General features: G+C 39.4%; 2 protein-coding genes across 7 annotated transcripts in view; one reads left to right on the forward strand and one right to left on the reverse strand.

Moving 5' to 3' along the window:
- LOC133541572 (septin-9-like) overlaps nucleotides 1–27,692 on the reverse strand; it is a 259,974-nt gene that overhangs the window by 65,553 nt on the left and 166,729 nt on the right. The window lies entirely within an intron of this gene.
- LOC133541574 (uncharacterized) lies at nucleotides 11,131–14,872 on the forward strand. Of its 2 annotated transcripts, none has more exons than XM_061885052.1 (2): nucleotides 11,131–11,297; nucleotides 12,963–14,872. In XM_061885052.1, exon 2 carries the CDS (start codon nucleotides 12,964–12,966, stop codon nucleotides 14,404–14,406), a length of 1,443 nt encoding a protein of 480 aa, XP_061741036.1. In that variant the 5' UTR covers nucleotides 11,131–11,297; nucleotide 12,963; the 3' UTR covers nucleotides 14,407–14,872. The 2 variants fall into 2 exon arrangements, with proteins under 2 accessions (XP_061741036.1, XP_061741037.1); XM_061885053.1 differs by lacking the exon at nucleotides 11,131–11,297 and adding an exon at nucleotides 12,320–12,556.

Below are 27,692 nucleotides of genomic sequence, written 5' to 3' on the forward strand. Positions count from 1 at the left end.
TCGATACCCAACTTTGCGATATTGCCCACCCCTACAGGTTGGTTCTAATTTGCTACCTTTTTTATAAAGGGGGGGTTACTCTTGCTATCTTGCTATCTATAGCTCGGTTGGTAGAGTGGCCGTGCCAGCAACTTGTGGGTTGCAGGTTCGATTCCCGCTTGTGCCATCCTAGTTACTGCCGTTGTGTCCTTGGGCAAGACACTTTACCCACCTGCTCCCAGTGCCACCCACACTGCTTTAAATGTAACTTTGATATTGGGTTACACTGTGGAAAGCGCTTTGAGTCACTAGAGAAAAGCGCTATATAAATATAATTCACTTCACTTCACATATAGATTCCTTTCTTTCATGAAGACAAGAATATAAGTTGGTGTATTACCTGATTCTGATGACTTGCATTGATTGGAATCAGACAGTGGTGCTGACAACGTCCGCATTTTCAAATGGAGGAGAAAAAAAGTTCTCCTTTTTGTCCGATACCACATGAAAGTGGTTGGATTTGGCATCTCATTTGTCCAACTTGCATACTCGTTTTTAAACAATTTGTTATGAGAGTAGCATATGTGTTTGGCCCTTTCAATGTGTGGCAGCAGGTGAGTGTGTGGGCGAGAGAGGAGAGGGAGCGGTCGCTGAGGGCGGGGGAGAAATACATTAGCATCAAACTCCGTAGCTTGCTAGCTTGAGCACGCTAGCTTTGTGAGACTCTTATTTTGTTAGCACAGGCAGGATGAAGCAGCTTTTTTATGGTGAAGACAGGAACTGTGCAGTCGGTCTTTAGAGTTTTGACAGCAGGTACGGCCCAAGAGTCTGTTGAAATAAAAAGTGTTTCTCTCCGTCCTGTCAGTGACTTTTTTCTTAATATGAGATCGCAGCAGCCAGCGTCATCCCACAAGATCCTCGGGTGCCGAGAATGTCAAACAACTGACGAAAGTGAAGTCTTGGTGAAGATTGATGATTGCTCATTGTTATGTCTATTTTTTTAAAGGGGAACATTATCACAATTTCAAAAGGGTTAAAAACAATAAAAATCAGTTCCCAGTGGCTTGTTGTATTTATTGAAGTTTTTTTCAAAATTTTACCGGTCCTGGATTATCCCTAAATAAAGCTTTAAAGTGCCTTATTTACGCTATTTTCGAAACCACTATCCATTTCCCTGTGACGTCATACAGGGCTGCCAATGTAAACAAACAATGGGAATACCACAGGAAGATATAGTGACATTAGCTCGGATTCAGACTCGGATTTCAGCGGTTTAAGCGATTCAACAGATTACGCATGTATTGAAACAGATGGTTGGAGTATGAACGTATTGAAGAAGAAACTGAAGCTATTGAGCGAATAGCTATTGACGCTATTCATAGCCATAGCATGGCCGAATAGCTGCGACAGCATCGGCGGTAAAATGTGCGGACCAAATGATCAGGACTTTTGCATTTTGTGATAATGGAGCAACTTAAATCGGTCGATTGGTAAGTGTTTTTTTCGCATTAAATGTGGGTGGAAGGAAACGTGATATAGTTGCAAATGCATCTGCAGGTTATCCATACATCTCTGTGCCATGTCTGCTTCAGCACCGCCGGTAAACAGCATGTTAGCATCGATTAGCTGGCAGTCACGCCGCGACCAAATATGTCTGATTATCGCATAAGTCAACATCAACAAAACTCACCTTTGTGATTTTGTTGACTTTATCATTGCAAATGCATCTGCAGGTTATCCATACATCTCTGTGCCATGTCTGTCATCGCCGGTAAATAGCATGTGAAGACACGCTGGTACATTCAATGGGGGTCTGGCGGCAGATTTCTTGCCAGTGGTGCAACTTGAATCCCTCCCTGTTAGTGTTGTTACACCCTCCGACAACACACCGACGAGGTATGGTTCCAAAAAATAGTCGAAAAAACGGAAAATAACAGAGCTGAGACTCGTGTGTGTAATGTGTAGAAAATTAAAATGGCTGCTGTATTATCTCGGTGACGTCACATTCTGACGTCATCGCCACCAGAGCAATAAACAGAAAGGCGTTTGATTCGACAAAATTCACCCATTTAGAGTTAGGAAATTGGTTAAAAAAATATTTGGTCTTTTTTCTGCAACATCAAGGTATACATTGACGCTTACATAGGTCTGGTGATAATGTTCCCCTTTAATGCCTGGCTTGCGATCGACTGACACATCCTCCGCGATCGACCGGTAGCTCGCGATCGACGTAATGCCCACCCCTGCTGTACATACTGTTATACTATTTGATCTTGCACTGTGTTTGGCTACTGTACTTCTATTTGTACTTGTTGTGATTTTGGACTCTTCCGTTCCTTAGTTTGAGCACTTCCTGTTTATCTGGTCTCCATGGTCTCCCATTGGTTCCACCTGCCCTTGTTATCTACGCACACCTGTTTCTTCTAAACAACTCCCTTATTTAAGCTCGCCCCTTTTCGTTATTCTTTCTGGGACTCTAATTTGCCTTCGAGCAACATTCACGACTGTCTACTACCGTATGTATATTCTCGCTAGCTTTTCACGCTAAGCCTTTGTTTTATTCCAGCTCTCACGCTGATTAATTGTTTTTCCTTTTTGTGTGCCTTCGTGCCAAGTGTAGTTTTTCTGTTTTCTATTCCTAGCTTTTATGCTAGCGCCCTTGGTTTATTTTGTCTGTTAGCTCCAGTGTTTTTGTTCATAGCCTGCTTTTGTTAAGTTTAATAAATCATTTAAACTTACCGTTGCTGTGTTCATGTCGACGCATCCACGAAGGGACAAATTTGCCATCACTATGCCAACCGGTCGTAACAGTACTGATACTTCTACCATAACTACTGTGACTTATTGTGCAACTTAATTGTCTTGTAATTAATGTACATCAGAGCTATTCAATTTTTTTGATTTCTTTGATTTAGTGTATTAGATTCTGCAACTAGTGTTTGGATCCCACTGGATGCAATATCTGAAGAGCATGTAAAAAAGCATTTCACCGTGGTGTAGTCTGCATGTGACAAATAAACTTGAACCTGATACTTTTGGCAATATAGTGGATGTGTGTTATATATTATTATATATAAATAATAAAAGCATCCATTAAGGGAGAATTATCATGTTATATTATCTAACACTTCCCACTTCCAAAGACATGCACCTGGGGATAGGTTGATTGGCAACACTAAATTGGCCCTAGTGTGTGAATGTTGTCTGTCTATCTGTGTTGGCCCTGCGATGAGGTGGCGACTTGTCCAGGGTGTACTCCGCCTTCCGCCCGATTGTAGCTGAGATAGGCGCCAGCGCCCCCCGCGACCCCAAAAGGGAATAAGCGGTAGTAAATGGATGGATGGATGGATTATCTAACATCTTTGACAATCAACATCATTTTCTATCAATCAATCAATCGTTTACTTATATAGCCCTAAATCACTAGTGTCTCAAAGGGCTGCACAAACCACTACGACATCCTCGGTAGGCCCACATAAGGGCAAGGAAAACTCACACCCAGTGGGACGTCGGTGACAATGATGACTATGATGCCACCTCAGTAGAAGCATTTAAGTCTCACCTTAAAACTCGTTTGTATACTCTAGCCTTTAAATAGACTCCCTTTTTAGACCAGTTGATTTGCCGTTTCTTTTCTTTTTCTTCTATGTCCCACTCTCCCTTGTGGAGGGGGTCCGGTCCGATCCGGTGGCCATGTACTGCTCGCCTGGGTATCGGCTGGGGACATCTCTGCGCTGCTGGTCCGCCTCCGCTTGGGATGGTTTCCTGCTGGCTCCGCTGTGAACGGGACTCTCGCTGCTGTGTCTTGGATCCTCTTTGGACTGGACTCTCGCGACTGTGTTGGATCCATTGTGGATTGAACTTTCACAGTATCATGTTAGACCCACTCGACATCCATTGCTTTCCTCCTCTCCAAGGTTCTCATAGTCATCATTGTCACCGACGTCCCACTGGGTCATTATTGTCACCAATGTCCCACTGGGTGTGAGTTTTCCTTGCCCTTATGTGGGCCTACCGAAGATGTCGTGGTGGTCTGTGCAGCCCTTTGAGACACTAGTGATTTAGGGCTATATAAGTAAACATTGATTGATTGATATGAGAACCTTGGAGAGGAGGAAAGCAATGGATGTCGACCAGGTCTAACATGATACTGTGAAAGTTCAATCCATAATGGATCGAACACAGTCGCGAGAGTCCAGTCCAAAGCGGATCCAACACAGCAGCGAGAGTCCCGCTCACAGCGGAGCCAGCAGGAAACCATCCCAAGCGGAGGCGGATCAGCAGCGCAGAGATGTCCCCAGCCGATACACAATATCAATATATCTAACAGTCCTTTCTTTTTTTTATTAAAATGGGGCTGCCATACCCATGATTTCAGCCTTTCCAAAGCTTCCCTTAGACCACCATTTCTTGACCTCGGCATTTGTCAAATCCTGGTTACGGCCCTGGTGGTGTCATCACAGGTCCTTCTAGACCCGTGATGACACGTGATGGATAAAAGACACATGACTCACGCCTTCCTTTGTTTGAGAGCAGTGACTGGGGCGAGTCTTATCTGGGGGGATTTGAAGAGTGGAGGGAATGGATTCCATCAAGTATGAGACACTAACATTCTGGACACAATTTAGGTAAGGCGTGCCTAATAGTTCACTTTCACTGACATCACCTAGTGCCTGGTGTAATAAAGAATGTAAATAAACAAGAAGGTGGGGGATACAATGTAGCATCTGTGCTACTTTTGTGCTGCCTTTGTGAAAGATATGGGTGGTGACCACAGGAAGAAAAGAAATGAGTGCTGTCACTGCGCCCGTCTGCAATATGCAGGATATTAAGAGACAACCAGAAGAGGCAGTTACTGAAGGAAATGCGTGTGAATGCTCCAATGCTGAAGTGGAAGAGAAATGCTGACATAATGTAGTATGAATGTAAGAATAGTTTGAATATTGGAATGCTTTGAATGTTGAAGAGCTGACGCTGAACTGAAATGCTAAGGAAATGTAGGATGAACGTAGAAATGGTTTAAATGTTGAAGAGTTTGAATTTCCAGGAAAACCGGAATTTGGTTTGGAACTTGAGAAGTGCAAGTTTGAATGTCCAGGATGAGTGGAATGTGTGGATGTCAGAATGGTTTGATTGATTGATAGATACTTGTATTAGTAGATTGCACAGTACAGTACATATTCCGTACAATTGACCACTAAATGGTAACACCCCAATAAGTTTTTCAACTTGTTTAAGTCGGGGTCCACGTTAATCAATTCATGGTACAAATATATACTATCAACATAATACAGTCATCACACAAGTTAATCATCATAGTATGTACATTGAATTATTTACATTATTTACAATCCGGGGGGTGGGTGGGGAGCTTTGGTTGATATCAGTACTTCAGTCATCAACAATTGCATCAACAGAGAAATGTGGACATTGAAACAGTGTAGGTCTTATTTAGTAGGATATGTACAGCCAGTGAGTTCACATAGCATAAGAACAAGTATATACATTAGAAGTACATTTGAGTTGTTTATAATCCGGGGAGATGGGATGTGAATGGAGGAGGGTATTAGTAAAGTGTTGAAGTTGCCTGGAGGTGTTGTTTTAGAGGGGTTTTGAAGGAATATAGAGATGCACTTACTTTTATACCTGTTGGGAGTGCATTCCACATTGATGTGGCATAGAAAAAGAATGAGTTAAGACCTTTGTTAGATCGAAATCTGGGTTTAACGTGGTTTGTGGAGCTCCCCCTGGTGTTGTGGTTATGGCGGTCATTTACGTTAAGGAAGTAGTTTGACATGTACTTCGGGATCAAGGAGGTGTAGCGGATTTTATAGACTAGGCTCAGTGCAAGTTGTTTTATTCTGTCCTCCACCCTGAGCCAGCCCACTTTGGAGAAGTGGGTTGGATTGAGGTGTGATCTGGGGTGGAGGTCTAAAAGTAACCGAATTAGCTTATTCTGGGATGTTTGGAGTCTAGACTTGAGGGTTTTGGAGGTGCTGGGGTACCAGGAGGTGCTGAATAATGGTTTGAATAAATTGAAAAATGTGGGAATTGTGCAACTTGGAAAAATGTCCCATTCGTTTCAATGGGAATTTTGGGAAAACCAAGATTTTTTGGAAATGATTAGGAGCATGAAAGTCCTAAATGAGCTGAATTGGTTGATGTTAGAATTATTTAAACTCGGGCAAGAAATGTTGAGATAGTAAATGGTGTTGGGGAATATCTGTAATTTTTCTTTTACTTGGAAAAAGGGTAGTTTGAATGTCTAAGATGAGTTAAATGTGTTGAGGGTGGAATATTGTGGGAATGGTGGACGTTTGAAAAATGGACAATTCATTTTAAATGGGGAAAATGCAAAAAAAATAATAATGAGAAATCCGGGATTTTTTTTTTAAATTGTTTAAGTAGAGCACACAATTCCTGAACAAGCAGAATATTTTGAAGTTGGAACGGTTTGAATCAGATGAAAAATGTGGGAATTGCGGTACTTTGAAGTACGTCCCATTGAGTTCAGTGGAAATTTTTTTTAAATGTGGGAATTTCGGGAAAAGTGGGATTTTTTTTTGAAAATGGTAAAAAACTTGAATTGACTGAATGAGTTGAAATGGTTGATGTTAGAAGTGTTTAAGTCGGGCAAGAAATGTTGAAGTAGTAAATGGTATTAGGGAATTTTGGGAAAATCTGGAATTTCTCTTAACTTGGAAAAAGGGTAGTTTTCATCTCCAGGATGAGTTGAATGTGTTGAAGGTGGAATGGTTTGAATTGGTAAAAGAATGTGGAAATTGTGGAAGTTTGAAAAATGGCCAATTCATTTTGAATGGAGAAAACGCAAAAAAAAAAAAAAAAAAAGGAATTATGGGGAATCCAGGATTTTATTTTTTTTCGAATTGTTGGAGTAGAGCACACAATAACTAAATAGGCTGAATATTTTGAAGTTGGAACGGTTTGAATCAGATGAAAAATGTGGGAATTGTGGAACTTTGAAAAATGTCCCATTTCAAAATTTCCGAAAAAAATATGGCAATTTCAGGAAAAGTGGGATTTTTTTTTTTAAATGGTAAAAAACTTGAAAGGTCTGAATGAGTTGAAATGGTTGGTAATTTTTTTCCAAATCGGTTGAGAAATGTTGAAGTAGTAACATGTTCAATTGAGAAATGGTATCACGGAATTCCTGGAATTTTGGGAAATCCGGGAATTTTTTCAGTTCAAAAAACAAGATAGCTTTTTGTCCTGATTAAGAGGAATGATTTGATGGTGGAACGGTTGAAATGCGACAAATGTGGAAGGAATAGTCGCCAGAAAAAAGAGTGGGAATAGGGCTTTGGAAAAGAAGGTATTCTGGAAAATCCTGGAATTTTTTGGAACTTGGAAAAATTATAGTTTGAAGTTCCAGAATGGTGGAATGTGTTGAAGGTGGAATGGTTTGAAAAGGTTGAAAAATGTGGAATTGGTGAAAGTTTTAAAATTGCCAATTTATTTTAAATGGGAAAAATGTCCCGGAAAACCTGGAATTTCAGGAAATCTGGGAATTAGTCAAGGGAAAGTCTGTGATTCCCAAATACGCGGAAGAGTTTGAAGCTCAAACGGTTTGAAACGGGTGAAAAATGTGAAAGGTAGAACGCACCAAAATTTGGAGAAGAAGAAGTTTAAATAGATGAATTTTGGTGTAGAAAGCCAAAGCATTTACACTGACGTACGTTTTCTGTGTATACATTAATGCAGTGTTTTTCAACCACTGTGCCGCGGCACACCAGACTATCTCACGGGTGTGGAAAATGATCTAATTTCACCTATTTGGGTTAAAAATACATTTTGCAAACCAGTAATTATAGTCTGCAAATGATGTGTTGTTGTTGAGTGTCGGTTCTGTCTAGACCTCGGCAGATTAACCGTGTAATACTCTTCCATATCAGTAGGTGGCAACAGGTAGCTAATTGCTTCGTAGATGTTGGAAACAGGGGCAGCACGGTGGAGGAGGGGTTAGTGTGTGTGCCTCACAATACGAAGGTCCTGAGTAGTCCTGGGTTCAATCCCGGGCTCGGGATCTTTCTGTGTGGAGTTTGCATGTCCTCCCCGTGACCCCAAAGGGGATAGACAGTAGAAAATTGATGGATGGATGGATGTCGGAAACAGAGGGAGGCATAGCGCAGGTAAAAAGGTATCTAATGCTTAAACCAAAAATAAACAAAAGGCAAGTGCTCCTAAGAAAAGGCAGTGAGGCTTGGGGAAGGCTATGCAGAACAAAATTAAAACTGAACTGGCTGCAAAATAAACAAAAACAGAATGCTGGACGACAGCAAAGACTTACAGTGGAGCGAAGACGGTGTCCACAAAGTACATCCGAACATGACATGGGAATACGACAATGTCCCCACAAAGAAGGATAAAAACAACTGAAATATTCTTGATGGCTAAAACAAAGTAGATGCGGGAAATATTGCTCAAAAGGAAGACATGAAACTGCTACAGGAAAATACCAAAAAAAAAGAGAAAGAGCCACCAAAGTAGGAGTGCAAGACAAGAACTAAAACACTACACACGGGAAAACAGGAAAAAAATCAAAATAAGTCAGGGTGAGATGTGACAGGTCGTGACCTACTTTGAGACAAGAGCTATAGTGATGCATGCTTGGTTATGGTCTAAATCAGTGGTTCTCAAATGGGGCTACGCGTACCCCTGGGGGTACTTGAAGGTATGCCAAGGGGTAAGTGAGATTTTTTGTAAATATTCTAAAAATAGCAACAATTCGAAAATCCTTTATAAATATATTTATTGAATAATACTTCAACAAAATATGAATGTAAGTTCATAAACTGTGAAGAGAAATACAACAATGCAATATTCAGTGTTGACATCTAGATTTTTTTGTGGACATGTTCCATCAATATTGATGTTAAAGATTTCTTTTTTTGTGAAGAAATGTTTAGTATTAAGTTGATGAATCCAGATGGATCTCTATTACAATCCCCAAAGAGGACACTTTAAGTTGATGATTACTTCTATGTGTAGAAATCTTTATTTATAATTGAATCACTTGTATTTTTTCAACAAGTTTTTAGTTATTTTTATATCTTTTTACCCAAATAGTTCAAGGAAGACCACTACAAATGAGCAATATTCTGCACTGTTATACAATTGAATAAATCAGAAACTGATGACATAGTGCTGTATTTTACTTCTTTATCTCTTTTTTTTTCAACCAAAAATGCTTTGCTCTGATTAGGGGGTACTTGAATTAAAAAAATGTTCAGAGGGGGTACATCACTGAAAAAAGGTTGAGAACCACTGGTATAAAGTCATATCCAACAATTGCGACAACAACTTTTTACTGTCAACTGAGTTTTCTTTTTTAAATTATTTCTGCTGGTGGTGTGCCTCTGAAAAATGTGCCTTAGCTCACAAAAGGTTGAAAAACACTGCATTTAGGTGCGTGTATTTGTTCATTTATATGTGTACTAAATAGGTCCAACTGTTTAGGGAAAACGGACACACTTACTACATTTAGAGGATGTACGGTATATTAAATGGACAAAAGAGACACTATATTACTGGTAGTGACCCACATTCTTATAAGAAATGTTCAGGCTCAGGAAGCCCAGTGAGTTGCTGACTAAATTAGAATGTCTCCAAGTGTTCTGCATTGACCACGCTGCACTGCTTTAATAATATACAGGTGTTGTGAGGTCCAATAGCTATGCAACAGCATCTCCTGCTGGTTGGTTGGAGAATTATAACACAATGCAATGAAAAAACTGTGACCCTTGTGCTTTGCATGCACCACAGAAAAGGCATTTGCAATCATGATTTATACATGAAAAGTCACTGGGTGTGAGTTTTCCTTGCCCTTTTGTGGGTTCTTCCGAGGATGTTGTAGTCGTAATGATTTGTTCAGTCCTTTGAGACATTTGTGATTTGGGGCTAAATAAACATTGATTGATTGATTGATGATTTATTACTTATGCCAGTGGTTCTCAAATGGGGGTACGCGTACCCCTGGGGGTACTTGAAGGTATGCCAAGGGGTATGTGAGATTTTTTTTTGAAATATTCTAAAAATAACAGCAACTCAAAAATCCTTTATAAATATATTTATTGAATAATACTTTGACAAAATATGAATGTAAGTTCATAAACTGTGAAGAAAAAAAACAATGCAATATTCAGTGTTGACAGCTCGATTTTTTTGTGGACATGTTCCATAAATATTGATGTTAAAGATTTCTTTTTTTGTGAAGAAATGTTTAGAATTAAGTTGATGAATCCAGATGGATCTCTATTACAATCCCCAAAGCGGGCACTTTAAGTTGATGATTACTTCTATGTGTAGAAATCCATCCATCCATCCATTTTCTACCGCTTATTCCCTTTCGCGGGGGGCGCTGGCGCCTATCTCAGCTACAATCGGGCGGAAGGCGGGGTACACCCTGGACAAGTCGCCACCTCATCGCAGGGCCAACACAGACAGACAGACAACATTCACACTCACATTCACACACTAGGGCCAATTTAGTGTTGCCAATCAACCTATCCCCAGGTGCATGTCTTTGGAAGTGGGAGGAAGCCGGAGTAGAAATCTGTATTTATAATTGAATCACTTGTTTACTTTTCAACAAGTTTTTAGTTATTTTTATATCTTTTTTTCCCAAATAGTTCAAGAAACCCCACTACAAATGAGCAATATTTTGCACTGTTCACAATTTAATAAATCAGAAACTGATGACTTAGTGCTGTATTTTACTTCTTTATCTCTTTTTTTTTCAACCAAAAATGCTTAGCGCTGATTAGGGGGTACATGAATTAAAAAAATGTTCACAGGGGGTACATCACTGAAAAAAGGTTGAGAACCACTGACTTACGCAACACTGTATATTTGAATAATGATAAATAACAATGGGTGTTCCTGATAAAAACCCATATCCTAAGCCTGCTTTACTTCAGTTCAGTGGACCATTCTGAAACACAAAAACACCAATTCAACAAAACAGTGACAATATTTGTATTTATATTAATCAAACACAGCTAAAGAAGTGTTGACGTTTCATGGCCACGTAATCGTGGCTCCTACTCCTAATAGTCTTGCAAAGTGCAAAGTACAAGGTGTGTATTAAATAAACTAAACTGGCTGTTTCAAGTCCCACCTCCTATACAGATACACGTAATACTGCTGGCTCTCAATTTTCGCAAAAGTGAAAGTGGTACTTTACCAAAGGAGCCTGATTTTCCAGTTTCATTTCTCAGTAAATAGTAACCCAGGGAGCATAAAACCTAGCCAGAGAACAACATACAGATCAAACAGTAAACAGCAGCCGATTTGTAGAGGTAAGTGCCACTGATTGTTTTGATCTTGTTTCTGTTTGAGATAAAGGAGTATGACTTCATTGTTATTGACAGATAGTTGCCTTTTTCAAGGATGCTTAGTGTTTAATGTCACTACATTTAGTTAGTGTGCTAAAGGCTTTAAGGACTGCATGATTATGGCAAAAATAATAATCAAGATTACATTAATACATATTGAAATTACGTAAAATATGTATGTGAACATGGCTTTCATCTAAAAAGGGCTAACCAAAAATAAATATGGCATCACAAAGTACAAACAAGTGAAACAATAAGATTATACACAAAAGGCACATAAGTAAACGGAACATATTGAACTACTAAAGCAGTGCTCCCCAACCTTTTTTGCACCACGGACCAGTTTAACGTAGGCATTATTTTCAGGGACCGGGCTTTCCACTTGTGCCAGTTAAATACAGCAAAAATAAGTGCATGGGAAATACAACTCACTATAACACTGAATTAGCCCTGGACTTGTTTCTTTGCCTTGACATGCAGATGGAACTCAGCCTTTGGCTACAAATCGGTCACATATATATCGTAAACGTTCATTAATGTGCATTGTATCATGTCACAAAGTTATAACAAATATAACAAATGGAAAATGACTATGAGGTGTTTTATTGTACATCTATAAACTTAGGAGACTTAGACTACATCAATCAATCAATGTTTATTTATATAGCCCTTAATCACAAGTGTCTCAAAGGGCAGCACAAACCACAGTCTTATTGTCATTCAAATTTGAACTTTACAGTGCAGATAAGAACAAAATTGTGTTGCATTAACTCGTTGTAGTGCAAGATAAAAGCGCAATAAGGTGCAGATATAAATAAATATATTACTGTACAGATAAATACATTGCACTTTTGCATATGCATTTACGTTTATGGATATTTGTTATATTGTCTTTATATTCCAGTGAGTTAATCCGTTTTTGGGGGAATTATTAGGATGCGAAAGAAGCTTATACGTGGTGTGTCTCGTGGGACAGGCGAAAGTTAAGTGGGAGAAAATGCAGTCTTTTATAAATTATTTCATGTTTCTCTGCGGCCCGGTAGTAAATACGTCACGGACCGTGGTTGGCTGAATAAAATGCTATTACATCCGTTATTCTGGCATGGGTTTGAGAGGTGGATGATATTAGCCATCACTTTAACAATTACAAAGTGTGTTTGGGGTCACCTGTTGGAACACCCAACTGCGCCCAAGACCCAACCTCCGGGCTGAAGAATTTGGAGGTAATCCTCCTTTTTCATTGTCCCATTTACTCTCTGTAAAGCCCCACTTGCGTTGGCAGCAAAACAGGCCTAGAGCATAATACTACCACCACCATGCTTGACGGTCGACATGGTGTTCCTGACATATTGCTGGGTATTGTGGCCAAACTAGCTCAATTTTTGTTTCATCTGACCACAGAACATTCCTCCAGAAGGTCTTATCTGTCCATGTGACGTCAGATGAAAGAAAAATTGAGCTGTTTTGGCCACAGAAATAAGTGTTATCAAAATTATTGGAAACTCAAGACGGCCGTGACATTATATCCTTCACAAGTGTATGTAAACTTTTGACCATGACTGTACATGTATGATATACAGTAAGCATGGGTAACTAATACAAGAAATTACCTTTCAAACCTCCAAACAGGATGAAGATGTCGGGAAGATTTGTTCTTCGCTGCGCTGTGCTGCTACTTTGCCTCGCTTCCGTGTCTGCCATTAAGAAGCTACATTCCATTAACGACTTGAAAAAAGTTGACTTTGATCGAGCCGTGCCGAAGCACACTCTCATACTGCTTTACTGGTTTGCGAACGAGATTGACATTGATAATAATGATGTCATACATCTGACTTTTGACCCAAACCGAGAACAATTTGGGTCTCATCACTATGGAAACTACGAGAGGATGTTGAATCCACTGCCTCAGGGAAATATCAGATACCGTTACTACACAGTCGGCAATCTTAACCACAGACTAGCCAATTCCGAGCTTCCTGAATATGTTCTCAATCCAGAGAGACGGTACAGAGGAGGCAACAGAGACCGGATTATATTTCGAGTGAGAGAGCAAGCCAGCGAGATAATAGATGAAGTCTATATCACGCAACATTATGAAAACTCAAATGAAGGCACACGTTATGATCCCGCTCACACATATCAGATCACTACCAACCTGCTGAGACAAATCAGAGAGTTTTCAGGGGAAGAAGGCACTAGTAACTCTGTGAGAAACCTCAAAGAAGACTTTGGAAGCAATATCGACAACACACAGATAAGGAGCCTCATTAGTAAATGGGCTGACCTTGCTTGCCTTGGTCTACTGCTGTTTATCATCCTTGAGGAAAAATACTTCCCAATCAATATAAACCGGGGTGCAAAAAGAATGTCCGGACATTGTGTCGTCAACATTTCAAGCAGCGACCAAAATCACCACGACGGTCAAGTTCCAAGGGAGCTTTTTGATGAGGAAAACATTCAACTTGAGGTGACGACTGGCACAAACGGAAAAGCTAGGATTCATTGGCAGGGTGTTTCTGAAGCCCGCCTACAGCAACGTGTAATGCTACTACTGTTTAAGGACAATGAGGGCCAGACAGCTCTGTATTCTAAGCAGATTGGAAGCGACTCTGGCAATATGGACACCTCTGTACTACTGAATACTGGTCTTCAGGCACGGCTACACAAGACAAGAACAAAGTACTGTTGCTGGACAGTCGTGGCTGAGGAGATCTGCAGGGGCAGCGAGTTTCGGAATCCAGAAAAAGTCCAGCTACAAGACTACGACGCAAGCCTTCAGCTATTTGTTAAGGATGGTAAGGCTTGTGCTCGCTTATTTGTGGGCAAAGCATTTCGAGACTGGAGGTCAGTGTTTGTCAAGTCATGGGTGGGCTTCTACACCGATGCCAATAAAGCCACTGATGAATATGGATGGTGGAAGTGGCAGTGGGCCACAAAATTCCAAAAGTCTACTCCTCTCGACCCTTATCACAACGTTTATGAGTATCACTCAGGTATGGCCATTTCTCCAGGAGTCCAAGCACGATTCATTATTAGTAATTACAGCGTTGTGGCACAGACAAGCTGGAGGTGATGCGATCAACAATTCAACTCTTAATGTAAATATTCTACAATGAATGTCTTTTACTTGCTGGATTTGTATGTCTTTTTTTTTTTTTTTTCCATAAAATGTGAGTTTTTTCATAAAATGTGACGGTTAATCATATATAACTGGGGGAGAACAATCACATTATTTCCCTTGCACTGTAAACCTCAGAATGGCACATAGCTGGATATTGTTAAATTGCTTTTGTTTGTACGTTTCAAGTGAACACATATCTGCATATTACATCAGCACTTTCATGTTAACTCCTTTGCTTTGAAAAAAAATTAAATAAACTAAAGCACTCGAAAACATTGGTTTTGTCAGCATGGCACGAAATTGCCGCAGTGTAGCACCCTCACTTCGTAATCATTTGTGTGCTTGTATGTATGCATGTACGTATACATTGTTTGTGTCTATCTAAATAAAATTGAGTTTGATCAAGGCAACCACTGAACATACAGTTGTGATCAAAATTATTCAACCCCCACACAATTTTGGTGTTTTAGCAAGTTGGAGATTTATTCCGTATTTTGGTTATAGTCATATCAAATAAAGATGTGTCAAATAGACAAATGCAACTTAAATTGTAACACTGTTTTTTACAAAATACCAAAAAAGAACATTTTTCTTAATATCTCATTGACAAAATGATTCAACCCCCTAGTTCCATGCATCTTTAGTACTTAGTAGAACACCCTTTGGCAGTAATGACATCCTTCAAACGTGATACCTAAGCTTCTTGCAACCATCTACAGGTATTTTAGCCCATTCCTCTTGGGCAAAGGCCTCCAGTTCATTCATATTCTTGGCCTTGCGTGCTGCAACTGCCTTCTTCAAGTCCCACCACAGCTTTTCTAGAGGATTTAGGTCTGGCGACTATGAAGGCCACTCCAGAATCTTCCAGCCCTTCTTCTGCAACCACTCTGATGTTGATTTGGAGGTATGCTTGGGATCCTTGTCCTGTTGGAAGGTCCAACGTCTCCCAAGCCTCAGCTTCGTCACTGACTTCATGACATTTGCAGCTAATATATCCTGCTAGGAAATAGAATTTATGATGCCTTGAACGCGCTGGAGATTCCCGGTACCTGAGGCAGAGAAACAGCCCCAGAGCATGATTGACCCCCCCCACCATGCTTAACAGTAGGCAAGGTGTTCTTCTCTTTGTAAGCTTCATATTTTTCTCCTCCAGACATAACGTTGATTCATAGGCCCAAAGAGTTCCAGTTTTGTCTCATCACTCCATAGAACAGTTTCCCAAAACCTTTGGGGTTTGTCCGTATGATTTTTGGCATACTGGTGTCTATTTTTCTTGTGCCTGGTAGTCAGAAGAAAGTTCTGGCACGGAGGCCTTCATCTCATTGTGCGCGCCTTAATATCTGGGACAAAACCTGCGTTCCCCCCTCTGCAATGTCCTGTTGTAGTTCCTCAGCTGTTACCCAGGGGTTTTTCACCACTGTATGCTTCAAATACTGGACAGCAGTTGAAGACAGCATCCTCTTTCTACCATGCCCAGGTAGTGTTTCCACTGTGCCTTTAGCTTTAAACTTGCAAATTACGCACCCAACTGTGTCTCTTGGAATGTGTAATGTCTTTGCTATTTTCTTATATCCATATCCTTTCTTATGAAGAGAAATGACCTCCTCTCTTGACTTCTTTGACCACTCCCTGGACTTCACAATGTTGCAAATACACCATTGACCATCTACAAGAAGCTGAGCATCAGTCTTTTTCAATCAGTTTAATTGTTGCTCGTTATGGTTCTAATCACATCTACAGGTGTTTTCAACACCTGATTGAAAAGACCTTATTCAAATTCTGTTCTTAAAAGTTATATCTTCAAGGGGTTGAATCATTTTGTCAATGAGATAAGAGAAATGACACTGTTTGGTATGTTACAAAATATAATGTAATTCAAGTTGCATTTGTCTATTTAATGCATCTTTATTTGATATGACTATAAACAAAATACGGAATAAATGTCCAACTTGCTAAAACACCAAAATTGTGTGGGGGTTAGGGGTGTAACGGTACACAAAAATTTCGGTTCGGTACGTACCTCGGTTTAGAGGTCACGGTTCCGTTCATTTTTGGTACAGTAAGAAAACAACAAAATATAAATTTTTTGGTTCTTTATTTACCAAATTTGTAAACAACGGCATAACATTCATATACACACAGGGTCCATTGCCAGGGTTAATACATATATAACATATAAAATGAAAACTAAATAAGTTAAGGCTCAGAATGGTTTCTTAACAAAACGTTTCTACATTTAAAGTGTTTCTTTTGATTGATTGATTGAGACTTTTATTAGTAGATTGCACAGTACAGTACATATTCCGTACAATTGACCACTAAATGGTAACACCCCAATAAGTGTTTCAACTTGTTTAAGTCGGGGTCCACGTTCATCAACACCGCCCGCCGTTTTTTGTAGACGTGTTCCATAAATATTGATGTTAAAGATTTCTTTTTTTGTGAATAAATGTTTAGAATGAAGTTCATGAATCCAGATGGATCTCTATTACAATCCCCAAAGAGGGCACTTTAAGTTGATGATTACTTATATTTGTAGAAATCTTTATTTATAATTGAATCACTTGTTTATTTTTCAACAAGTTTTTAGTTATTTGTATATCTTTCTTTCCAAATAGTTCAAGAAAGACCACTACAAATGAGCAATATTTTGCACTGTTATACAATTTAATAAATCAGAAACTGATGACATAGTGCATGGGTGTCAAACTCTGGCCCGCGGGCCAAATTTGGCCTGCCGTGTAATTTCATTTGGCCCTTGAGGCAATATCAAATTAACATAAGAACTGGCCCGCCTGTGTTATACAGCGGTGCCGCTGTAACACCGCATTCACCGATTTCCCGGGAGACTCTCGAATTTCAGTGCCCCTCCCGAAAATCTCCCAGTGCAACCAGTTTCCCGAATTCCACCCGGACAACAATATTAGGGGTGTGCCTTAATGGCACTGTCTTTAGCGTCCTCTACAACCTGTCGTCAAGTCTGTTTTACCTCTTCACAAACAGCGTGCCGACCCAGTCACGTAATATATATGTGACTTCTACACACATGTATGTAAATGCAAGGCATACTTGATCAACAGCATACAGGTCACACTGACGGTGGCCATATAAACAACTTTAACACTGTTACAATTATGCGCCACACTGTGAACCCACACCAAACAAAAATAAACACATTTTGGGAGAACATCCGCACCGTAACACAACATAAACACAACAGAACAAATACCCAGAACCACCTTGCAGCACTAACTCTTCCGGACCGCTACAATATACACTACTACTGGCTTTAACATGTTGTCTTGGCCTGCTAGCTGCTAGCATGTACTCGTTCGGTACACCTCCGAACCGAACCGAAACCCCTGTACCGAAACGGTTTGATACAAATACACGTACCGTTACACCCCAAGTGGGGGTTGAATCATTTTGATCACAACTATATACGTGACCACAGTCAACTGTGTGCTGTAATCTGAACAAGAGAGCTTTCGGTGAGTATTGTGTACAATGTAGAGATGTCTGATAATATCGGCCGAGAAATGCTTTAAAATGTAATAACGGAAATTATCGGTATCAAAAAGTAAAATTTATGACTTTTTTTAAAACGCAGCTGTACAGAGTGGTACATGGACATAGGGAGAAGTACAGAACCCCCATAAACCTTGAAGGAACTGCCTTTGTGCGCCGGCCCAATCACATAATATCTACAGCTTTTCACACACACACACAAGTGAATGCATTCATACTTGGTCAACAGCCATACAGGTCACACTGAGGGTGGCTGGATAAACAACTTTAATACTGTTACAAAAAATGCGCCACACTTTGAACCCACACCAAACAAGAATGACAAACATTTCGGGAGAACATCTGCACCGTAACACAACTTAAACACAACAGAACAAATACCCAGAACCCCTTGCAGCACTAACTCTTTCAGGACGCTACAATATACTCCCCTGCTACCTCCTCAATTGTCTCTCAGGGAGAGCATGTCCCATACTCCAAGCTGCTGTTTTGAGGCATGTTAAAAAAAATAATGCATTTTGTGAGTTCAATAATAAATATGGCAGTGCCATGTTGGCATTTTTTTCCCCATCACTTGAGTTGATTTATTTTGGAAAACCTTGTTACATTGTTTAATGCATCCAGCGGGGCATCACAACAAAATTAGGCATAATAATGTGTTAATTCTACGACTGTATATATCGGTATCGGATGATATTGGAAACGGTCATTAACAGTTGGACGATATCGGAATATCGGCAAAAAAGGCCATTATCGGACATCTCTAGTACAATGCTAACATTAATTGGAAAGTTTCAGCTGTCATGTCACGCTTCAGTGTGTGCAAAACAATAGCGATTACTTTACATAACCATGACCTGAACCAAACTGATTAATACTAACATGTATCGCAATCATTCTATTTCGCTTTGCATTCCTATTGGCTCGTTGACGATACATGTATTAAGTTTTATGGAGGTTAGTTTAGTTAACATTTTTTACGTGAATTTACGTAACTGATTTTTGGGGATTTTCATTTTGTGAAGTGATTATTTTTTACATCCAATTAAGCCAATAATTTCATCGTAAAGAAATTCAGTGTTTGAAAATTCAGTGTAGAAACATTTGGTGGTTCTCAAAGCAAGACTCACTTCCGGTAAATTGAGACTGAAGCAATCGATCCTGTCTCAGAACCAGCAAATGAGATGTCAAGTTTGAAGTCACATGACATGGGTCTTGCATAACAGCATAAAAAAGCAGTTAATTGGGCTTCCTTGACATAATACAACACATTTAAAATGTCAACGCGGCCCACTGAATATTTTTAAACTATAGAAATGATCCCAATGGTTAGAATCTTCACTATTGAGTGACATAAGAAGCTTGGCTTCATGCAGACTGGACACAAACAAAGTGGGGCAGAGTGGGCGAGGCTTGTTTACAGTATATCAAATATGTAGGTGTTTTTTTACTCTTGGTGTTTGTTGCTCTTGCTCGATTATTAAAGCTGTCAATCAAGGAGATGGTGTGCAGTAGAGGGGCAACGCTCATATATTCTGAATATTCAGTGTTTTATGGTTCATCGTTAATAATGTAAATCCCACAATATGTATTTTCATATACATTGAGTGTATTCAGTAAAACATTTAGGACTATCTCAAAAACAGGACTATCTTTGTTTACTTTTTTACTGAATAATATGACAGTCTGGAAATTATATGACAGTCAGAATGTACATAAAAATAAAGATTGTGGGAATTACAAATTAACAATAAAACACTGAATATTGAGAATAGAGATGTCCGATAATGGCTTTTTTGCCGATTTCCGATATGTCCAACTCTTAATTAACGATTCCGATATCAACCGATATATGCAGTTGTGGAATTAACACATTATTATGCCTTATTTTGATGTGATGCCCCGCTGGATGCATTTAACAACATAACAAGGTTTTCCAAAACAAATCAACTCAAGTTATGGACAAAAATGCCAACAAGGCACTGCCATATTTATTATTGAAGTCACAAAGTGCATTATTTTTTTTAACATGCCTCAAAACAGCAGCTTGGAATTTGGGACATGCTCTCCATGCAGAGCATGAGGAGGTTTAGGTGGGGGGGTGATGGTAGCGGGGGGTGTATATTGTAGCGTCCCGGAAGAGTTAGTGCTGCAAGGGCTTCTGGGTATTTGTTCTGTTGTGTTACGGTGTGGATGTTCTCCCGAAATGCGTTTGTCATTCTTGTTTGGTGTGGGTTCACAGTGTGGCGCATATTTGTAACAGTGTTAAAGTTATTATACAGCCACCCTCAGTGTGACCTGTATGGCTGTTGACCAAGTATGCTTGCATTCACCTGTGTGGGTAAAAAGCTGTACATTATATGTGGTTGGGCTAGGGCTGGGCAATATGACTAAAAAATGTATCACAATATACTGTATGTGTTTCATATCAGTCGATATCGATAATTATTGATAAAAAAAACTAAACAAAAACTATTGTAAATAAAGACCAGGAGAAAAAAGGCTGAATTTAAATACTTTTATTTTAAATATAACCTTTAACCTTTAGAACGAGGTCAGCATTAAGAAAAACAGTCAAATAAATGAAAATACTGGTCAATGTGCAAATATTGACATTAAATAAATGCTTACCCAGACTTCTCAACTATGCTGAGCGGTAGCATGTCCTTCGCTATTTGATACACCACTGCATCCGTTATTTCTTTATAACGTGAGAGCGGCTCAGGTGGTAAAATAAGTTTGTCGTGTTCCAAGACTTGGTCGGGACGACGACCTTGCAAAGTTTGCAGACAGTATTACTCTGATTCGTATCGGACTTAAAAAAAATCAAAAATACTGCCAAACTGGTGACGTAACGTTTCCTTTTTTGTTTACAATTTCCTCTCGTGCTGCCGCACTCATATTCCCGTTTTGTTGATTAACGTGGACCCCGACTTAAACAAGATGAAAAACTTATTCGGGTGTTATCATTTAGTGGTCAATTGTACGGAATATGTACTGAACTGTGCAATCTACTAATAAAAGTTTCAATCAATCATTGCTTTTTTTTTTTTTTTTCTCCTGTTAGCATTTCCCAGAATGCCTTGCGGTTCAGGCTCGGCCGTGATAGGTCGAGAGGCTAAAGCCCTTCCTTTGCCTACACCCCCCAGAATGCCGTGCGGTTCCGGCTCTGCGTTTCTTACTATTTTTTTCTAACAGAACTCAGTGAAATTATCGAACGTTCTATCGACCCCACTTTCTATTGATGTCGGTCACATGTCTATCGCGATATGTATTGTTATTGTTTTATCGCCCAACCCTAGGTTGGGCCAGCACGCAAAGGCAGTGCCTTTAAGGTTTATTGGCACCCTCTACTGCTCCCTTGTACTCAGAGGCGTCTTAAAAAGTCATACATTTTACTTTTTGAAACCGATAATTTTCGATATTACATTTTAAAGCATTTATCGCCCGATAATATCGGCAGTCCAATATTATCGGACACCTCTACATTTAAGACTATCTCCAAAACAGGATTATCTTTTTTTTTTTTTTTTTAACTGAATTATATGACAATCTGGAAATTGTATAACAGTCAGAATGTACATAAAAAAATTGTGGGAATTACAAATTAATAATGAACAATAAAACACTGAATATTGAGAATATATGAACGTTGCTACTCTACGTCCCAGACTACTTGATGAACATCTTTTATAATCGAGCAAGATCAACAAAGATCGAATAATACTGCGAACAATAATAGCGAAGAGGATAAAAAAAAAAAAACATCCACTTACTTGATATAATCATTTGATATAATATAACTTCGGGTGTACCCCGCCCTCCGCCCGATTGTAGCTGAGTTAGGCACCAGCGCCCCCCCGTAATTCCCAAAGGGAATAAGCGGTAGAAAATGCATGGATGGATCACTGTTCTGCAGGACTTTCTACAACAAAGTTCTGCAGAACAGTGATATTACATCAAAATCTGTGCCCTTGGTCTGCATTAAACAGCGCCACCTATGCTCACCATAGTGTTTGGTTCATATATTAATGACCAAACATTCCTCCCTCCATGAGTGCCTCCAAACATCTATTTATATAGCTCCTGTCTTTGTTACGTTTACATGAACCTCATTATCCAGCACCATCCGCTGGTCACATTGTGTATCACAGTCAGTTTAACTGCAAATCAAGACACCCAGTAACTAGTATATCACTCAAAAGTTCACATTTTAACTATTGGAATCATTTCTATAGTTTGCCATATTATGCCAAGGTAGCCCAGTTAACTGCTTTAGTTAAAAGGGAACATTATCACCAAACCTATGTAAGCGTCAATATATACCTTGATGTTGCAGAAAAAAGACCATGTATTTTTTTTTAACCGATTTCCGAACTCTAAATGGGTGAATTTTGGCAAATTAAACGCCTTTCTGTTTATCGGTCTTTTAGCGATGACATCAGAACGTGACGTCACCGAGGTAACACACCCGCCATATTCATTTTCACATTACAAACACCGGGTCTCAGCTCTGTTATTTCCCATTTTTTCGACTATTTTTTGGAACCTTGGAGACATCATGCCTCGTCGGTGTGTTGTCGGAGGGTGTAACAACACTAACAGGGAGGGATTCAAGTTGCACCACTGGCAAGAAATCTGCCGCCAGACCCCCATTGAATGTACCAGAGTGTCTTCACATTTGACCGGCGATGCTAAGACAGACATGGCACAGAGATGTATGGATAACCTGCAGATGCATTTGCAACGATAAATTCAACGAAATCACAAAGGTGAGTTTTGTTGAAGTTGTTGACTTATGTGCTAATCAGACATATTTGGTCACGGCATGACTGCCAGCTAATCGATGCTAACATGCTATTTACGCTAGCTGTATGTACATTTGAAACTAGATACCCACATTTAATGCGAAACAAACACTTACCAATCGACGGATTTAAGTTGCTCCGGTGTCACAAGATGCGAAAGTCCTGATCGTTTGGTCCGCACATTTTACCGGCGATGCTAATAAGGCAGCCATGCTATGGGCCACTTCATTAGGTACACCCACGCTATGGCCGAATAGCGTCAATAGTTATTCGCTCAATAGCTTCAATTTCTTCTTCAATTTCGTTTTCGCTATCTGCCTCCATACTCTGACCATCTGTTTCAATACATGCGTAATCTGTTGAATCGCTTAAGACGCTGAAATCCGAGTCTGAATCCGAGCTAATGTCGCTATATCTTGCTGTGGTAACCGCCATCTTGTTTGTATTGGCAGCCCTGTATGACGTCACAGGGAAATGGATAGTGGTTTCGAAGATAGCGAAAATGAGGCACTTTAAAGCTTTATTTAGGGATATTCCGTGACCGGTATAATTTTGAAAAAAAAAATCGAAAAAATAACTGATTTTTATTGTTTTTAACCCTTTTGAAATTGTGATAATGTTCCCCTTTAATGCTGTTTTGCAAGATCCTTCCCCTTGACTTCAAACTTGACCGCTCATAGGCTAGTTCTGAGACAGGATCAATTGCTTCACACTATGGATGGAGCAATTTGTTTACACTGAATTTTTATACACTGATGTATTACACAATGTTTTTTTTTACACTGAATTTTAAAACACATTTTTTTCAATGAAATTGTCAGCATCATTTTATGTAAAAAAAACTTCAGTTCACAAAATTTAACATGGACAAATTAACTTCCATAAGTTTTGACTGCAAGCTGGAACAACAACAACCAAAATCATGAAAGAAAACACAGGAAAAACACATACAGTACTTTTCACGCCCAAAAAACGATTTATTAGCGAGACCACGCTCACCCCTTGTGACATGCATGAGTCCCTGACCGGATTGTCAACGAGCTTTGATGTTTTTTTCAACACAAATGGATTCTTTCAATGTGTAAGGAAAAAAAAAACCCTAGGTTAGTTCAAGTATCAACAAGTCATGAGACAATGAGTAAGCTGTACAGACCTAACTGACACCACAGCAGATGAAAACTCAATTATAATGTGTTTCTATCACTACAAGTACTAAAAATGTCAAATTAAAATGTCTTGGAATTAAAGTTACGTGTATTAAAGGCCTACTGAAACAACATTTTCTTATTTAAACGGGGATAGCAGGTCCATGTTATGTGTCATACTTGATCATTTCGCGATATTTTTGCTGAAAGGATTTAGTAGAGAACATCCACGATAAAGTTCGCAACTTTCAAATTTTTTGTAATGGGAGCCTCCAACAAAAAGTACTATTCGGATTGTGAAAACGACAATTTCCCTATTAATTTGAGCGAGGATGAAAGATTCGTGTTTGACGATATTGATAGCGACGGACTAGAAAAAAAAATAATTATTAAATGAAAAAAAAAAGTAAAAAAAAAAATTGGGACGGATCCCGATGTTTTTAGACACATTTACGAGAATAATTCTGGGAAATCCCTTATCTTTCTATTGTGTTGCTAGTGTTTTAGTGAGTTAAATAGTACCTGATAGTCGGAAGTGTGTTGACGCGCAGTGTCTCAGGGGAGTCGACGGCAGCTATGGACGGCACAAGCTCAGCTTATCTCCGGTAAGAACTGACTTTTTAACCACAATTTTCTCACCGAAACCTGCTGGTTGACATGTGGTCGGGATCCATGTTCTCTCTGATCCATAGGAAAGTTTCACCTCCAGGAATTTTAAACAAGGAATCACCGTGTGTTTGTGTGGCTACAGGCTAAAACTTCCCAACTCCATCTTTCTACTTTGACTTCTCCAATATTAATTGAACAAATTGCAAAAGATTCAGCAACACACATCTCCAAAATATTGTGTAATTATGCCGTTAAACCAGACGACATTTAGCTGTGTGTGTACGTAGCGCTCATACTTCCTAAAAACCCGTGACGTCTTGCGTACACGTCATCATTACACGGTTTTCAAGACGAAACTCCCGGGAAATTTAAAATTGTAATTTGGTGAACTAAAAAGGCCGTATTGTCATGTGTTGCAACGTTAATATTTCATCATTGATATACAAACTATCAGACTGCGTGGTGGGTAGTAGTGGCTTTCAGTAGGCCTTTAACCTATTGTTACTATAACAATCTACAAGGTTAATATAGGTTGCTTCTCTTTCTTAACCTCCATTTTTCTGCATTCTTTTGGATCTCTAGTTATCATTATGTATATGTATTGTTACATTTGAACAACTGTAATATTGTCTATAATAAAGGTAAATTATTGGTATTGTTCATTATCAATAGCGCTATTTCTATTGGTATTTGTATTGCTCCATTTGTAAAGTAATAATGCTCATGGTCATTTCTGTATTATTATTTATTTTGCTAACTGCTTCTTTGCTATCACTTTTACCATCATATTTGTACATCCTATTTGCTGATGTTGCTCTATTGTTGTTGTTATTGTTGTGTTTGCTGTTGTTGTTGTTGTCTCTCTGTCTTATACCCCTCTTGTCCCCACAATTTCCCCCCCGTCTCCCTTTTTTCCCTCTTTCTATCCCCTCCTGCTTCGGCCCGGCTGCACCAAATGATAATATAAATACCTTTAATGAAGTCAAATGCAAATAAGGCAACGAGAAGTATCCTACACTTCTCTTTTGTAAAGTAAATCTGAATAACCGATATAAGCACCTACATCAACTATATGATTTCCCTGAGAAAATACAGGACAAAAAAAAAAAAACCTTGCTGCACCTGTTTTGCTTCTGACGTGTAACATGTTAAGCCTAGTCTTCCAGAGATAATGATATTCGATAATGATACTTAAGACACGAAGAAATGCAATAATGGAGGTGATTATAATTAGGAGCGGAGAATTAGCAACTGGCCGCTTGTCAGCTCGAGAGGATCAGCGTTTGTGATTATTTAAAGGCGTTTGGTAATGTTCGATCACATATTTTTCCACAAAAAACAATTGGATAGTGATTGGTGCCTGATCGATCGGCACTTTAATACACGACTCTTGCATGCAGGTAGTCGAACATCGCAACAATTGTGTATAAATGACTAATTTCTGCACAAATTGAAGTGAAGTTGGGCTGGGCGTTATGGCCTTTTTTTAATATCTCAATATTTTTAGGCCATATCGCTATACACAATATATATCTCCATATTTTGCCTTAGCCTTGAATGAACACTTTATGCATATAATCACAGCAGTATGACGATTCCATGTGTCTACATTAAAACGTTCTTCATATATGCTCATTTTAAACTTTCATGCAGAGAGGGAAATCACAATTAAGTCAATTGACCAAAACTATTTTATCAAACAGTTATTAAGCAGAGGCACACACATTCATGTCATTTCAAAACAGAAAGTTCAAGACTGTCAGAGACATTTTAAAACAAGCTATTAGTGCACGTTTGTGCATGATGTCACTAAGATGACATATCAAAACAACACTAAATTAAAGTGCACTTTTTGTACAGTATGCTACTACAATAGTTTAAAACAAATAAAGTGCATTTTTGTGCAGGATGTAACACAAGATATTTCAATAAGTGTCACATAAAAATTAACTGCATATCAAATAGTATATTTCCTACGGTGTTGCTGTGGAAATAGTTGCTACGGCATTTTGTGGGTTTGGCAGCCGACGGAGATGTTGACATGCAGAGTTTGAAGCACTCTTCATTCTCTAGCGGGGTGACTTTTGAAATGATGCTACATATTAGTAGTGCTGCTACTTTTGGTAGCAACGCTTCGGCCGTATAAATGTTCAACATCTTCCCGCTTGAAGCCAAACCACTGCCAGACAATGCACCCCGTGCTGTTTTTCTTGGGAATTAATTATTCTTCCTTCATTTGTTACCAGATTCTCACCTTCTTTCTCTCGTATTACCACTCGCGACACACCGTTAGCATCACAGATAATGTAACCCATGTCGCTACCTCTCTGCTCGGGGAGGGTGTGTGACGTTGCACGTGTGACATATGTACGAAGGTGCGCTTGTTTTGAGAAGGACAGACAAGAGAGAAGGAGAAACACATGCAGTTTAATGCCCGGAGCTAAAAGCAACTGCGTGAGAATGTATTCTCGAATATCACGACATAGTCATTTTCTATATCGCACAGAGACAAACCCGCGATATATCGAGTATATCGATATATCGCCCAGCCCTAAAGTGAAGTGAATTTTCTCTAGTGACTCAAAGCGCTTTACATTGAGAAACCCAATATCTGAGTTACATTTAAAGCAGTGTGGATGGCACTGGGAACAGGGGGGTAAAGTGTCTTTCCCAAGGACACAACAGCATTTAACTAGGATGGCAGAAGCGGGGATCGAACCCGGAACCCTCAAGTTGCTGGCACGGCCACTCTACCAACCAAGCTATACCATGGTACAGCTATACCGCCCATGGTATAAATGGTAAATGGGTTATACTTGTGTAGCGCTTTTCTACCTTCAAGGTACTCAAAGCACTTTGACACTATTTCCACATTCACCCATTCATTCACACACTGATGGCGGAAGCTGCCACGCAAGGCCCTAACCACGACCCATCAGGAGCAAGGGTGAAGTGTCTTGCTCAGGGACACAACGGATGTGACGAAGTTAGTAGAAAATCAGAATCAGAAGAGTTTTTATTGCCATTGCTTGAGAATGGGTGCACAAACTAGAATTTTTTCTTAGTGCAATCGTGCAACATAAAACACATACAGTTGTGATCACAGTTATTCAACCCCCACACAATTTTGATGTTTTAGCAAGTTGGA

Source organism: Nerophis ophidion, linkage group LG23 (genome assembly GCF_033978795.1).
Source record: "Nerophis ophidion isolate RoL-2023_Sa linkage group LG23, RoL_Noph_v1.0, whole genome shotgun sequence".
In the NCBI taxonomy this organism is placed as follows: domain Eukaryota; kingdom Metazoa; phylum Chordata; class Actinopteri; order Syngnathiformes; family Syngnathidae; genus Nerophis; species Nerophis ophidion.